General features: G+C 33.0%; 1 protein-coding gene across 2 annotated transcripts in view; it reads right to left on the bottom strand.

The window, feature by feature from the left end:
• The window catches only part of LOC111055670 (ubiquitin carboxyl-terminal hydrolase 36), a 36,859-nt gene extending 20,533 nt beyond the window's left edge, over positions 1-16,326 (bottom strand). Inside the window, exons 1-9 of one of the 2 annotated variants that reach the window (XM_039428725.1) lie at positions 16,174-16,326; positions 11,749-12,031; positions 8,619-9,035; positions 6,884-6,959; positions 5,585-5,695; positions 4,881-4,989; positions 3,895-3,962; positions 2,805-3,033; positions 67-301 (exon numbers count right to left, since the gene is read on the bottom strand). In XM_039428725.1, coding sequence (XP_039284659.1) covers positions 67-301; positions 2,805-3,033; positions 3,895-3,962; positions 4,881-4,989; positions 5,585-5,695; positions 6,884-6,959; positions 8,619-9,035; positions 11,749-11,991 — 1,488 coding nt within the window. In that variant the 5' untranslated portion in view covers positions 11,992-12,031; positions 16,174-16,326. The remainder of the gene's footprint in view (positions 1-66; positions 302-2,804; positions 3,034-3,894; positions 3,963-4,880; positions 4,990-5,584; positions 5,696-6,883; positions 6,960-8,618; positions 9,036-11,748; positions 12,032-16,173) is intronic. The other variant, XM_039428726.1, reaches the window with a different exon arrangement.
• Positions 16,327-16,451: the final 125 nt, after the last annotated feature.

The raw sequence follows: 16,451 nt of genomic DNA, 5'->3' as shown, positions 1-16,451 counted from the left end.
ATTTGTTCATGTTGAGCCCTTTTCCATAATGAATATATATTTGAAATTAATCATTCATACACTCACCAGATTGTCGTCGAACAGATAGAAGTGTCCGTTGGCAGCGGCAGCCATTGCCGTGTAGTGGCCACACCCCGACCACGGCCCAATGTGCGATATCATCGACACCAGTCGGTAGCGACACCCTCCCCGCCCCTTTGCCCCACCACCACCCCCACTGCCCCCGTGCATGTAGCGCGCCATGTCCAGGCTCATCTGCAGCGATATGTGCTTGCTCATCTTGCCGCCTGTTATGCCAAACCTGCCACACAAACACAATCAATTATTATCAAAACTACTAAATTCAATAAAACAGTTCAGGCACAGACACCTCTATGGTGGGATCCACTTTTAAATGTCAACTCAGTGAATTTGACAAAAAAATTATAAAGTAGAAAAACATTAACTTCTTTCTGGACTAGTAGGCTATATGAATCATGAATCAAAACTCGGGGGAGGAACAGTTTTGAGCTGTGGCTGTTAGATTTACCCAATTATTCTAACGAATAATGATGTATTTTGAAACAATAAATGAATAAATAAATAAATGAACATCAATGCTTCCTATTCAAACAATTCTGACAGTTAAAAGTGAACCTCACTATAGTAGGATGCTCTGTTCTCAGGAAAACACACCAGAGTTCAGTCAGCAGGTGAAACAAAGATGAAAGCATGAAAGGTTATAGAAACTTGAATTGAATGGTGAAATGCATTAAAAATATACAAACCTAGAAATAGAAAACAAATCAACTTTCACTTTACAATAGAAAACAAATCACTTTAATTTTAGCAAATTATCACAGATAATTATTTTGTTCAATTGTTATAGTCCAATGAGTATTAAAACATAAGAATTGAGGAGGAAATTGATGTGGTTTAGCCTATTTTACTATGCATTTATGGATCCTCAATTTACCAACAAAGTTATAGTTTTGACGAGACTCATTCACATGTAAGATATGATTTTCGAAAGAAATGTTAGTACCGAAACTTATTTACATACCCGTCAAATCAAATCAAATTTTATTCACAATTTCAAAAAAACAATTTAGGGTCCTGCCAAACCTGTAGGTTTTTCGGCGGGTGCCCAATCACAAAAACAATATTAAGAACATAATTAGGTAAGTTTACTAGGAATTTTTATGACATTCGAAGTTCGAAATAAATAAAGAAAAAGACAATATGTAATGTAATAAAAACAAGAAAGTATAAACTAAAAAATAACTTTACAAAGTTTGTTGAATAAGAAAAATCAACTGAAAAGTATGAAAAAGAAGAAGAAAAATAGAAAGAAGGATTGTTTCACACTATCTTGATAAAACATTTCATCGCTGAGGCAGGCGGCAGTGTCAACAATGAGAAAAATAGAATTTCAGCCAGCCAGAACTTAGAAATAATATAAAAACTCGCTGGTAATTGTGTAGCCAAATAATAGTAACAATAATAATAATATATATTATAGATAATCTAAGTATTAATACATTATAAGTTTAGTGTGTTCGCATTAATATTAAGATACATCATTATGTCCTTTTTAGTGTAGTCTCGAATATTTTGGGGAAGTCTATTGAATAAGTAGGGAAGAACATAGTGGAGGGATCTTTTGCCGTATACATTATTGAATCTGGGGACTAGGAATATTAATGGAAATCTCAAGTTGTAAGGTGCGGCAGGAGCAAGAAATCTATACTGAAAATTACATTTCATCTAGCAAGTTTTCTAGTATAATATACTCTTGTATGCTACCTACTGTATCTTGTTTTTCTTATTCATCATATTTATTCATTTAATTTCTGTGTTTCAATCTTAATAGTTCCAACATTTGTTTTGTGAACTCATTGTTCAATTAAATAGTTCTATTGTACAGATGTGGACTGAAAAATGTATCCCTAGTTTTTGAGTGCGGAGCGGGCGGGCGGAGGTTGAAGTGGAGCATGCTAAAGTTAGGTCCACGTTGTGATGAATTTGATTAAAATTGGTGTTGCTATCCTTGTATATCATTCGTCAAAGGTAATCATAGCTTTTTACTGTTTGATTAAAGACAAATTGACAAATTAATCCTTATAACCCTTTAACAGGGGTCTTCCATATTCATCCATATTTATTGTACAAAATACTGCAATCATAAGTGGATGAAAAAATAATAGTAATAATAATGACTCTATCCTTTTCTAGCTCCGCAACGTTGCTAGATCGTTTTTCAACAATGTAGAAATATAATAAAAAAAATATTTAATTTCAATTATGAAAATTTAACATTCAATAGGCCTCATCGGAGAATATATTATTTTCTTGGCGAATAATATTTTCTTAGCTTATATGCCATTTGGAGTATTGAATAATTATTGTGTAATGATAATCCTCAATCTATTCAGCTTGATTGTGTATTATAATTCTTACTACTTAGGAATAGAATAATTGAGACTATTAAAACCATTATTGTTCAATGTACAGTATTATTTTTAGTAAGGAATGTTCTTTATTTGAATTGGATGTAAATAATTGCAATTGTTGTATAGAATAGTTGGAATGTTTTTAATTTGTGGAAATATATTTGAATTTGAATTGAAAAAAAAAGATTATTTTCAACAAGAATGAACAGTTAATATCATCAAATATACAGGTATCTGCAGTTCTCTACAGAAGGCAGTGGCGAGGCAGAGAATCGGCAACGGTGTTCTCCTATCTTTCTTTACTGCCATGGACCTCACTATATGAATACTGAGGTGTGTGACGGGGGGGGGGATTGAGTGCTTACTGCTTACCTCTTGAGCTGCAAGCAGAGCACATTGGGCGCACGCTGCAGCGAGAACTTCTTAGTGGCGTTGACGCGCCGATGGCACTTGTCGCACTTGTAGGCATCGTTGCCGAGCTGCTCGCGGCTGAAGTACGTCTCCAAGGCCGCCTCCACCGAGCTCACCTGCCTGATGTCCAGCGGCAGGTCCTCAAAGTGCTGGAACGTCGTTGACACGTGGCCGCACACCAAACATGTCACTGAAAAACATACCATCACTATTCAGTCACCTACATAATGTATCACAGCTTCAAACATTCTGAGCCTTTTGTTACAGTGCCTGTTAGGCTGGCCACTAACGACAGGACAAATGTGTTGAGCATGTCTGTAAACACATGTCATCATACATTGTTCTGTCATAGCGAAAGGGTCCGAACAAAATTCTTTGAGGTAAGGTTTTTGTATATTCCATTTTTTCTTGTTCATTTTTTTCGCTGCTCTATTCAAGATTAAATTTTATTTGTATCACATAATTTGTAATTTTCCTCATCATGCACATCCTGTTGTTAATAGCCAACCTAAAAGAGGCTTTTGCTCAGCCTCAAAATCAATCAGGAAACTCACAGAATGCTTTTTCAAAATAGGATTCGACAGGAACATTGTACAAAACCACATACCACTAAAATTCCCTAAAAAGAAACAACTCATGCTGTACTAGAAATCATTCAATTGACAATTTCAATATGGATAAAAAAGTGAACTAATCTTTAGTACGGAGGTAAGCACCATATATCTGATTAAGCGGAGGTGTCTCCGCTGAACTGTATCAACATAACCTAAAATTTTCTATTCAATTAGGTTTTAAAGGTAAAAGTAAAGATTAGTTTCGGCTTTTAAACATCAATACGCTAGTATACTATTTGGAATGTGTTTATGATATTATATAATAAACATTAATAACGAAAAGTTTAAATACTCGTTGATACATAACACTTTCGAGTGACCACTGAAAATAGTCTAAAAACCGCATACAAAAAAAAAATACTGTCTAAAGAAACAACGTATGTACTTGAAATCATTCAAATGACAATATTTCAGTATGGATAAGAGAATGAACTCACCTTCAGTACGGAGGTAACCGCCGAATATCTGATTCAGCGGAGTTGTCTCCTTACTGTAGCTATCAAGTCTGCGAACATACAAAACAATACTAGCTAATAATTCATATTTGAAACGATGACCCAAGTATAACCTGACAGTTGATACCCTTCAAGTATTCTAAATAAAGGTGATGTCTCCATTCTCTATTACCCAGTTGAATGAGAATCCTTAACTGTGTCATTGTACAATTTTTTAAAAATAATTAACAAGTAGATGAAATGGGAAGTAAATCATATTTATCTAAACAATGAAACAAAGATTATTTCCTATATTGGAGAAAAATTATAATTTTAAACATTGTAATTTGACATTGGCATTCCTCGCATGTTGATTGAATAAAAACTTAGAATTGAGAATGTTTGTTCAAAATGAAAATATTGCATTCCACAAAACTCCACGATTGAATGTATATCACGACTGCGATAATATTAATGGATATTGAAATCAATAACACCATACTGTTGATAATTTACTCCTGATTTGTCTACAGCCGATAATTTGGAAATCAAGAATCTGGATTTGCCTCGAGCTAGTGTTTACCGTACACACGTTCCTATGAATGAAATACAATACAGGGCTTGAAAATAAATTTTTCATTTTTATTCATTCTATTTACCATTTACCCATTGATGAGAATGATACATTTAATATAGTTTTTGTCAAATAGCGCGTATAAGCATTTTTTTCAAGGTAATTTCAATAACCAGGATTGGGTCTGGTCCCAACTATTCCAGAATATTGACGACATTCGACTATATTTTCAAGTGGAATTCTTCTTATAAACGTAGACTAACCTAAGCATTTAGCCTAAAGATGTGACGAAATTCCAGAATGGGAGAGGCTTTGGCGATTGCCTATTATTTATGTCCTACATTTTGTATTTGCTCACCGTATCTTCTAATGAATAAAAGAAGGCTAGATTAAATAAATAAATTTTTCAACTGACTTGAGTCCTCCAACCACGTTGAGGTAGGACCGTTCCATGCTTTCAATGAGGTAGCGCAGAAACTCGTGGGCGTCCTCTTGTTGACCATGCACGAAATGCTTGCAAATCACTGCAAACCAATTAATCCACAATTATTGGTGAGGAGTCATGTACAGAAAAATTACTCCACAGACAAGTTCCAATATTAAAGAAGAACTCACCAGAAAGCATTAGGAATTACGGAAACAATAAACTGCTGCCAACTGCCAACTACTTACAGTAGCCTATATTTTAGAATAAAGGTTTAGAAACCTCCTTTCGAAATGTGTTCATTCAGGCTAAGCGATTGTGTAATTATCACTTTGTTAATAATATCTACAATCTACAAAAGCATTGCTTCATCAACAGGATTTCAATCTTCTAACATTTATTAATTAATTCAATCATAATGAAGTTCATTATCTATCACAATTCAATATCTATTCTTTTTTACATTGAATATTTTTTTCTTGTGCGTTCCTTTTTATTTCCATAATTTCATTTCTTAGAGTTCCACTTAGTAAAGTTATAAGTGATAAAAGTATAAAGTTATAAAATTCTAGTTATTTTTCTTTGCATTTTTTTGGGCAGTAGAACATTTATCAATTTATTCTTGAATTGAATCGTGAAGAAAAATATAGGAAGTAAATATAAACTATCCTTAATAGATAGATTAAGACACTTACATTTTAATTTTGAGTAGATTTGAATGGGCTTTATCGCGTTATTTGTACTACGGTGGGCAATAAGTACTGACTTCATTGCACAAATCAGACACTCTGAGTGGGTGAGACCATCTGGAACAAACAAAACAATTCATTATTATCGATTAGAAAATCTCATTACAAATCAGAATTAATACAACTTCATACACTCTTAATTGCGATAGAAAATTGGTGCAAAGTGATTACATTGTTTTCTAATAACAGAGACCACTTTCATACAAAATACACATTCATAAAATGTCCTATCATACAAGAGGCTATATAAAGCACATTGGACATAATATGAACATTTTCTATTGTTAGCCCATCACAAACTGAGCTCTAACTGACAATTTGAAGAGGATGGAAGACTACTTCGCATACACAAATCCAAAATTTCAGTGTAAAACCAGGGTCACAAACAGGGTCTTTAGAACTAAATAACAGTCGAATGTAAAACTCAGCCATTATAATGACTTGGGAATATTGATAGCACGTATCGTTCCTTTTTGAACACTTTATCCACCAGAATTCAGCTCGTTATGAAGGGACTAAAGCAATATTGATAATGATCTAACAACCAAAACTAGTTCATCAATTTTTCATTAAATTGTATCAATATCACAAAAATAAATCAATTGTTTTGTGATCAAGGTGCTCCACATTAACAAATACAGTACTTAGCCAAGTAATGTTAGTAATGAAACAGTAACTTACTGAGGAAAAGGAACAGTGTCATGTTTCTTTCTATTGACCGATGCATTTTCTTTGCGTTTCCTGCCTATATAAATGTGCTGTTGTTGTAACTTCAATACAGTACTGTTCTTTCTTTATTTCATCTCGTTTGTTGCGTGAAGTGGCTTCAACTTTAAATGAATAAAGAAAACTCTAACTTTAATGAAAACTCTCTATACAGTACATAATACTGTATAATACTGTACATACTGTAGTCACATCCGTTATTCGGTTTTATTCTCATTCGTTCTTATAAGAATCTCTCTTTCAAATTTCACCGCATTTTTGGTGTCCGATATTTCACAAATTTGTCTCTTTCAAGTGTCCGTTAAAAGAAGTCCGTTTATTGAGAGTCCGCTATTTAGAGATGATGATGTATATTTCTCTTATGGAGAAATGGCGGGGAATAAAAATTTGTCCGTTATTGAGAGATGTCCGTTATTTGGAGGTGCCCGTTATTGAGAGATGTCAGTTATTTGGAGGTGTCCATTAAGAGAGATTTGACTGTACTAGCCTAGTAATGATAGTAATGAAGCAGTAACTTACTGAGTTGCTGACACTTGGACACGTGACTCTTGTCATTCAACAGCCAATTAACAAAAGAAGGAACATGAAACAGTGCCTGAAATCAAAGGAACAAACATTAGCTTTATTTCTCAATACAATATAGAAACATGTATGAGGGGTCATAGACATTTCATCTCACTGAACATTGAACTGATGATTCATGTTCAATAAGTTTACAGAAATACATAACATTTATTTAGAATGTAAATAATTCAATCTTGATAATCTATTTACTACCTTCGAAGACATCTTAATTCTACAATTAATTTATCATAGTTCATTATGTATAATTGTTAATGAACTGATTTCATTAATTAATATTTTGAACTGATATTGAACTAATATTTTGAACTGATATTTCCACTGCGATTATGATCAATCATAGTAGCAGTTCATTGGTTTACTTTTGAAGTCAATTCGTATATTGCGGACTATCGTTATCAACTTATACATGTTACCAGTATTTTCTGATTCAAACATGGCATCCATCATTTGATCGTCTTTCTCGGATACTAACTAATTTTATAGACTGGAATGTATTAGTACTAACTTATTTTCAAGTAAATTTGATGAATTCTCAAATTCAATATTTTGAAAAAACTGACTAATGCCATTTTACATATTAGGATAATTTCATATATTAATACAAATAAACCGATATAACTCATACAACAGTTTATTAGTATTTTTAGTCGTAAAACTAAAGTGGAAGACAATATCGGAGCAAAATCGGTTCATTTTTGTAACTTCTTTTCATTTGCCTACCAGCTCTTCATTTTCATTTTGAGAACTGAGTTTTTCTCTCTTAATTCCATTCTGTTTCCACTCTTGTCTCTGGTTCCACTTCAATAGTAATTTTAAAGTTATTTCTATAACAAATATCATCTTTGTTAATTTATTATTTTTAATCATAGAATACATAGTTTAAGCAGGAATATTATCTGAACTAGACACTAATACAATAGCCACTTTGCAAAACTTATTTAATCATCTCTCAAACGAAATTGGGAAGGCCGTAGTTACTGTACAATATACATACTGTTAAAAAAAGAGTGTCCCAGACTAAAGAGTGACTTTATTCTATATTTTGTGACTGCCTTAACTTAAGGACAACATGATCATATTGAACAGAAACTTTATATTGTCAGAAACAATAAGGAATCAATAAGAAAAATTAAACAATATGTTAAATTATAGACCGGGACGCTTTAAACCAAGTAACTAACTAGCGCTTTACATTGAAATAATTTTAGAAGATTGATTTCAACCCTGTTGTAGATGAGCACAACGGGAATCAAAAGCCCTCCAGTCTATAATAACTTTGTTGTAGTTCAGACTCTGTGTTACTTGTAAATATTTGAAAACACTTAATTTTCTTGGAGTATTGAGGAATGCATTTCACTCCTGAAGAGGAGCTTCATCAGCCTCTCCAAGAAAAGTAAGCGTTTTTAAAATATTTACAAGTAACACAGTGTCTGAATTATTACAACAAAGTTATTATATAGTGTTTCGTCATGGGAAGCAACTATAATAATTAATGATTGCAAGTCGGTAATGAAGTGAATAATAACCTAAAAATTATTATTTTATTAAATAATAAATTTGTAACAATAACAGTTTATAATTGATCAATGATTGATCTTCTATCAATAACAAGTATTAACTTGATAATAATAATGTCTAATATTAATGTAATAAGAGTATAGGCACCGACCTGTAGCGTAGAATTGAGGTAGCAGGTGTTCCTGAGGTTGACCATGCCGGCGCCGACAGGGGCGGAGCCCTGCCATCCCAGCTGCACACTGTCGGCCGAGTATAGCACTATCTTTGGCCTGGGCAGGCCGTCACCCCCTTCACACGGCGTCTGTTTGTCTGTAACTTTTGTCTTTTTCGCCGGTTCATCACTACCACTCACTTTACCCCCACCACTAGCCGCACAAGTATCGTTTGTGTTGAGCACTATGTATCGCTGTTTGAGAGAGTCCAGCACTGTCGACGTGTAGCTGCTGCACTTTTCGAATGCAATCTCTGATAGCAGCACACGCTTCGTCGAGGCAACCAGTTTATTGTCCAGAGATGTACCACCGCTGCTATCACCCTCGCCGTTCGAGTTGCATTTCAGCGTCGAACACTACAAAACACACATGTACAACTACATTAATACACCAAAAACGTAATATCGATAAAAACTACAAACAAATAATAAGTGGCTATGACAATTTCAAGTCACTCTATTCAGTATGATATCCATCTCACTACAGCAATACTACACACTAGAACAAACAATATAACTGATCCCCCAACAAAGAAAGGAATAGATGCTCGTCCATTGCAACAGGTACATACACGGCTGTGCACGGCCGTCTCCGGCCGATACATTTTTTGATCCGAATTGAATGAGATTTTCCGGCTCTATCCGGCCGAACTAACTATAGTGAAGTCCACTTTATAATGGCAGTGGATAAAGATAGGAGAATAGCGATGCCGATTCTCTCCATTAATTAATTATATTTCTACACCGTCAAAAACATAATTGGCATCATTGTGGACCTAGAAAAGGGTAGTATCACCGGCTTTGTCGAATGATAGACAAGGATAGCAAAACCAAAGTTGAAAAAATACTGTCATTATAACGTGGACCTCACTATAGTCGAGCTGATACAACAAAGTGTTCCTAACCTAAAATTATTGTTTCAGTCTTGTTTGTTTTAACTTTCCTTGCCCTATTACCATAGGTAAGGAAAGTATTGCATTCCGAAAAAAATTAAGGTACCCCAATTTCTAAATTTCTATACGTTTCAAGGTCCCCTGAGTCCAAAAAAGTGGTTTTTGGGTATTGGTCTGTATATATATATATATATATATATTATATATATATATATATATATATATATATATGTGTGTGTGTGTGTGTGTGTGTGTGTGTGTGTGCGTCTGTGTATACGATATCTCATCTCCCAATTAACGGAATAACTTGAAATTTGGAATTTAAGGTACTTACACTATAAGGATCCGACACGAACAATTTCGATCAAATGCAATTCAAGATGGCGGCTAAAATGTTGTCAAAAAAAGGGTTTTTCGCGATTTTCTCGAAAACGGCTCCAACGATTTTGATCACAATTATACCTAAAATAGTCATTGATAAGCTCTATCAACTGCCACAAGTCCCATATCTGTAAAAATTTCAGGAGCTCCGCCCCATCAATGCAAAGTGTGATTTTAGATTCCCAAAATTATCAGGCTTCAGATACAATTTAAACAAAAAAATCCAGGTGGAAAAGAAGATTGAGCATAAAAATCTCTACAATTAATGTTCAGTGACATTTTCACCCAAGATTGGAAATAAGCTAGAAATTCGAGAAAATGTGTTTATTCAATAATGAAAACTGTTGGCAACTGTTGATTCTATTAAATCATTCACTATGAAGAGATAGCAGACTTCGTGTGTCTCCAGCGTTATTGTCCTTCCACCAGCTGGCAGATCTTAGAATAGTAGACTTGAGATGCGCGTGTACACTAGCGTCAGGTGATAAATTTTCATAACGGCAAGGAAAGTTGTGTGAGTGCGCCACACCAGATTTTTTGAAGTTGTTCTGTTTTATAAAGTTGTAACTATGAACAATAAAAAGTTGATAAGTTTGGTTCAAGAGCATGTTTCAATGTGGGATGTATGAGAGACAAAAGATATCATCGTCGTGATGTTCAAAGGAATCTGTGGACAAAGATTGCTGAACAAATAGAATCTAAAGAAAATCTCAATATAATCATTTTTTATGAAAAATTTTATGGTTATGATAGTAGTTAATTAAATAATTGGCAACCAGCCAAGTACTGAACTAGACTGACAGAAACGGTTCCAATGGATGACCATATTCGGCCGAATTAACGGCCGGCAGATTCGTCCGATCCAACGGTCGAACGGATCGGTTGAATACGGTTCCAGTGGACGGTTAACCTCAGTCAATAAACCGAAAGTTTGAAGAGAATCGCATTATGGAGATTATGAGGCAATATGCACGTGACATTTTTCTTGAAGTATAAAAGAAAATATTGTACTTTTTACTGAAGTTCTAGAGGAGGTGATATTAAGGTGAATATCCATACTGAATAGAGCGACTTGAAATTGTCACAGTTAAACGCGTTATTGCTTGTGGCAACATCAAATAGTTTTATTAAAATTAGGCACATTAAAATACAAAATATAGCCTATGACTGAATCAATTATTGAATGCTTGAAACAGTAAGATTTGAATGCGCCTATGAAGTCAAGTACAATGTAATTAATGTATTTTATTTTTTCAAGATGATTTCAAAAGCCTCCTCATTCATATCTACCGTCAATAACTTGACAGACAATTACCACATTCGTACAGCAAACATGCATCAATTAGAATTAATTCTATTTGATCGTGAATTAATTTTTTGATGAATGCGTGCTTGTTTTTAATCAATTCCTTATTATTTTTTTTGTATGTACAGATGGATAATCATTACTTGAATGGATACTCGCGATCCTATTCAATTATTTGTAAAAATTGAGTCTTTATGTCCAAGAAATGTATCTGAATTTATTGGCCGTGGGTGTGGTTTCAACAGACGTTCTCAAAAACTGTCCTTTACCTACCAAAAGCTAAAGATACGTTTACGTTTATGCGAGGGTAGCCAACGACCGAGTAAGAATACAATTGGTAGTTATAGAAGTGTTCACAGCTTTACATTCTGACAATGTGAGAACACTCCCTTAAGAATCAATGGTATTCTTTTTGTCGTCAGCTGCAGTCGCCTATACGAAAACGTACAATTGCTGTGTTTTTTAAACGAATATATTATATCAAACTAACCTTGTTGGCCAAAAGTGACATATGCAGCGCATTGCTGACCGGATCATCGCTGCTGGAAGCCGGCATTCTGCTGCTGCTGCTGCCACCTATGTTGCTTGGAGACAGCCTGCTAGCAGTTGAGGAGGACGAAGAGTCACCTCCTGAGGAGGAAGAGGAGGAGGAGGAGGTGGAAGGATCAGAAGAGGGTGTAGTGGCAGGGCCTGCAGCTCCTCTCTCTCCAGCCGCCGCACTTGTTCCGCACATAGGCGGATGTCGTTTCCACTCCTGCTACACTATCCACCGTCTAAAATATCACAAACATAATGATAATACTCTTTCATTTGACATATCATTCATAATTTTAAGTTCAATATAATGAATATTATAAAAGAGTTAAAATCCCTATATTCATTTATAAACATCCTGTAATACTGATCGAGAGAGGAGAGCAGGCTGAGCACAAATCTGTATTTCTCCCGAATAAAAGTTCTCTTTGATCAATAAAAGTTTACAAAATCATAAGATTATGATTTCACCTTTCAAAAATATGAGTCCAAAGATATCCCTGATAAAATGTTTAGAGCCAGACCACACAGAAAGCAATCTGCGATCTTTCAGGTTTGAATGGTTATTAATTTGTTCTATTTTCACAACTAAGCACAGATGATCGGGGAAGAAAAACTAAGGATACATTGTTCTATAACTCTACAAATTTGGGTAACAGATATAGATATCTTAGAGATGTAGATATAAAAACCTATACGATTGCACATCACTCTGTGTGTGGGAGCCTTGAAGGTGATTATTAACTCTTAAATGTACTTTTTCGCTTATGCGACTTCGGCCGACAACCTAGGAAGAATATCTTTACTTCTTATCGGAGTGCCCACGCGTTGACAGAATGAAAATCTATGAATACTTCCATAGGAATCAACGGTAGACGAATTCTTTCTCAGTAATCGGTCACAGTCGCATAGGCCTAAACGAAAACTCTCAATTAGTTTTGGGTTGAGTGACGCATTTTCGTTCTGTCAACCTTATTAAACTGTTACATAAATCGATATTTGTTATTAATAAGCTGTAGCCCTCTCCCAGTTTTATTCCAATATTTATTTCTTTTGCCTAATAATTATTTTATATCATTGATACTACCTTAATTCTGAATATCCTTATTAGATCATCTTCAATAAAGTCGGCATTTTATATTTTTAAACGTAATGAGTACAGTAGAACCTAATGTTAAACTTACATAATAAAATCTCCACTTGACAATATCCTTACCACGTTAATCATAAATCAACTGCAACTCAATCGAATTTTATACATTTCATCAACTCATGGGAGTATCATCACTCTAAAAATTCAATCATCTTATCTACCGGTACGTAGTTCCGGTAAATCAATGAAATAGAATTATCTAGTCATTATTTCAAGATATAGTTTACAACAGATTTATTCCACCACATTTTGTTTATGTGTTAATGAATGAGATATTATTTTTGTATAGAATTTCAATAGATTTTTCAAGAATCGATTATTTATTTTTGCAGCCAATCTTTATTTTGTTTTTGTACTTATCCAACTAGGATTTACTTTAGGTTTATTATCGGCAAAATTTAACAAAATGTAAAGTGAAACTATTGAAATTATTCTATGGTGCCAAAATGAACGTGATTTGATTTGAAATTAATTTTATAATTGGCCAAATTGTCATAAAAATTAAAGTATAAGCTAGCATAAATTTTGTAATTTACATGCAATAAATATAATAACATGAAAAAACTGGTTAACGGGTGATGTACTATACTGTGAAAGGAAGATACTTTCATTTCAATGGTACACTAATAAAAATGGGAAACATTATCATAATAGTAGAAAAAATAGATTATAATTCCATAGTTCTGGCATAAACATGAAACAACAGACTGCAATAATAATCAAATGTACCTAGTACGTTTCATCTGATTCAGAGAAAATAAAAAGAATATACTCCATTATTGATTTCTACAACATTGATTGTTGTTATAAGTAGTTGTATAGAATTCATATCAATTTCCTTATTGCCTTACCTAGTAGATTGTGTACTAACCTATATTTATTTACTCTAGCAATCAATTATAAATTAGACAAAAAAATTGAGTTTCTACAAAATTTGTGTGATACCATTATTTTAAATTTATTTTTAGTTTTGTGACTTCTGATTTATGATAACCTAAATATATTTATAAATAAAAATGTTGTCAGAAGAAATTTTGAGGAATAAGTTGAATCATAGAGTATTGAAAATACAAAAGATACGGGTTTATCCTAACTACCTAGATTATAAATTTAAAATATTTTCAATTCCTCAACCAATAAATAGATGAATTTACTTGATTTAAGTGAGTAAATACCTACTAAAACACAATAACAATCATTATCAAGTACCCTTTTATTTTATCACAACACAATTATTTTGTGTTCCTCAATAGCCAAGTTTATACTAGAAAATTACTCTTGAAAAGTTTTATTTAGTTAAGTTGTGATAAATAATTTTAGTGGCCCTAAAAAGAAAAGCGAGTAAGTAGGTACGGTATTAATACGCTAGGTATTAGGATTAATACTTGAATGGATAGAAAATGAATTGGGCTATACTGATATGGTGGTACTTGTGCTTCCTGCATGAAAGAATACAAACTAATAATATTACTAGTTAGTAAAAAAATACAAGCTCACAATACCAATATTTACTTTTAAAATTCATGTTGCATGAATATTCTACCAAAAAACAAGACGGTGACCTAAAATAATAATTATTATTAGTTGAATCAACCTATTTGATTATACAATTTTCTGAAGCATATGATTCCAGACCAGTATTATTTTAAAAAATATTTTGAATGATACAGATGGGATATGTTGTTGGTATTTTCAGATTCTAAACGAGGATTAAAATACTTTTTCCTAGTTATAATTAGTGAAAAGTTTGATAATATTTTGAAACGGAAATAGCCTACAAAAACAAAATCGCCATAATGATTTGATTACCCGACTAATATTTAATTTTCTCGTAATGCAATGGAATTGTGCTGGTACTAATAAAAGCTTTATCTAGGCTATTCCTTGACATAACACATAATATTATAGAAATAATTATTGTAAATGAGTATTTTCCACACTAGTCTATTCATGAAATAGGCAACTAGTTATAAAATAGGAAATTACTAAAATATAAGCTTGTATATTTTCTTATGCATGAGATCAAGGTTTTAAAGCTGGGTTTACACCAAATTTATTAACACAATTTTAATAACTTAATTCTATTGTTTCCATTAGATTGAACGGAACTTGACAAACACATAAATATGTTCATCATGTGTATGATAAGTTATATTCAATCTAATAGAATCTAAAAGGATAAGGTTATTAACATTTTGTTAATAACTTTGGTGTAAACGCAGCTTAAGCCAAGCCATTTAATACTCTTTGACAATTTTACAAGAAGTACGATAATGATTGAAGAACCATAATGACTAGACTATAGAAGTGAAAAAAAATTGATTACTAATCATCTGTTAGTAGTTATATATTGGTAAGACCATGATCAATCTAAAAACGAACCGTAAACAATGAATAAATTAGACTGGAGGGAATTTTTGACATAGAATTGACCTAAGTCAAGTTATAGTATGGTATAATCATGGAAAGAAGAATTTTTAGCTTGGAGTATTAAAAATATAATGAATTGATAAGTTCGTAATCTTTCTTAAAACGCATAATACCGTAGCGATAAGATTGTTTTAGTTTATTTCGGAAAGTAACTAGGTAAATTTTATAAAATCATGAATAGAAAGAACAATATTTTGTTAAAAAATAACGTTCAGACATTTAATAAATATTTTTAAAAATTGATAAAAATTACTAGTTTCGACGAAAAAGTTTTAATAACCAAAGATATCGATCAATATCAACAATCAATACAATGGCTAACCCAACCTCTAAAATTCACACGTTATTCGTAAGTCAACATTTCACAATTTTGAATGAAATGACTTGCCGACAATTGAAGAAGACATAAATAGAATTTTATAATTTGCAACATTTAAGTTTGTATTTTGCAAATTTTGATTGTTTACCCTTAAACGATACACGGAAAGAAGAACAAGAAATTCAACATTACTAGGCTATTGCAAATGAGGCCAAGGAGCACGAGGTAATGGAGGCAAGATGTCAAAATTTCATAAATTTAGGAATTGGGTACGGTCATATAAATAATGAATTGGAATAATCAATAAAGAAGCGTTTGAGATACATTCAAGCAATGATCGGAACCTTGAAAAATAATTAAAAGGCAGGAACTGACACATCACGAGTGGAGAGAGAGCATGCTGACATATTTTGCACTGTTATCACAAAACCATGAATTATTGCTACAAAGTATTAATAATCAAATATTATTAAAATCACCTCTGAGATCGTTAGAAACACTTCTTTTTCTTGAAAAAGACCATGACTTTGGTAAACTTGTAGAAATTCACATACACTGTCCGGGTATCCCACCGGTGAAAACTGAAAATGGCGATAGCGCGTATGCCATGGTGATCATAAAAGGAAGCTGAACTCCACTCGTTTAAAATGAAATAAAGTTGAAAATTTGATTTTGGCTTATATAATAAATACAATTAGACTCATAAATTATTCAAAGATGAGATAAATTGATTATAAAGTACAGGATTATTTTCGAC

Source organism: Nilaparvata lugens, chromosome 5 (genome assembly GCF_014356525.2).
Source record: "Nilaparvata lugens isolate BPH chromosome 5, ASM1435652v1, whole genome shotgun sequence".
Lineage (NCBI taxonomy): Eukaryota > Metazoa > Arthropoda > Insecta > Hemiptera > Delphacidae > Nilaparvata > Nilaparvata lugens.
Note: the sequence above shows the minus strand (reverse complement) of the source record. Positions and strands in the feature narration are given on the sequence as shown.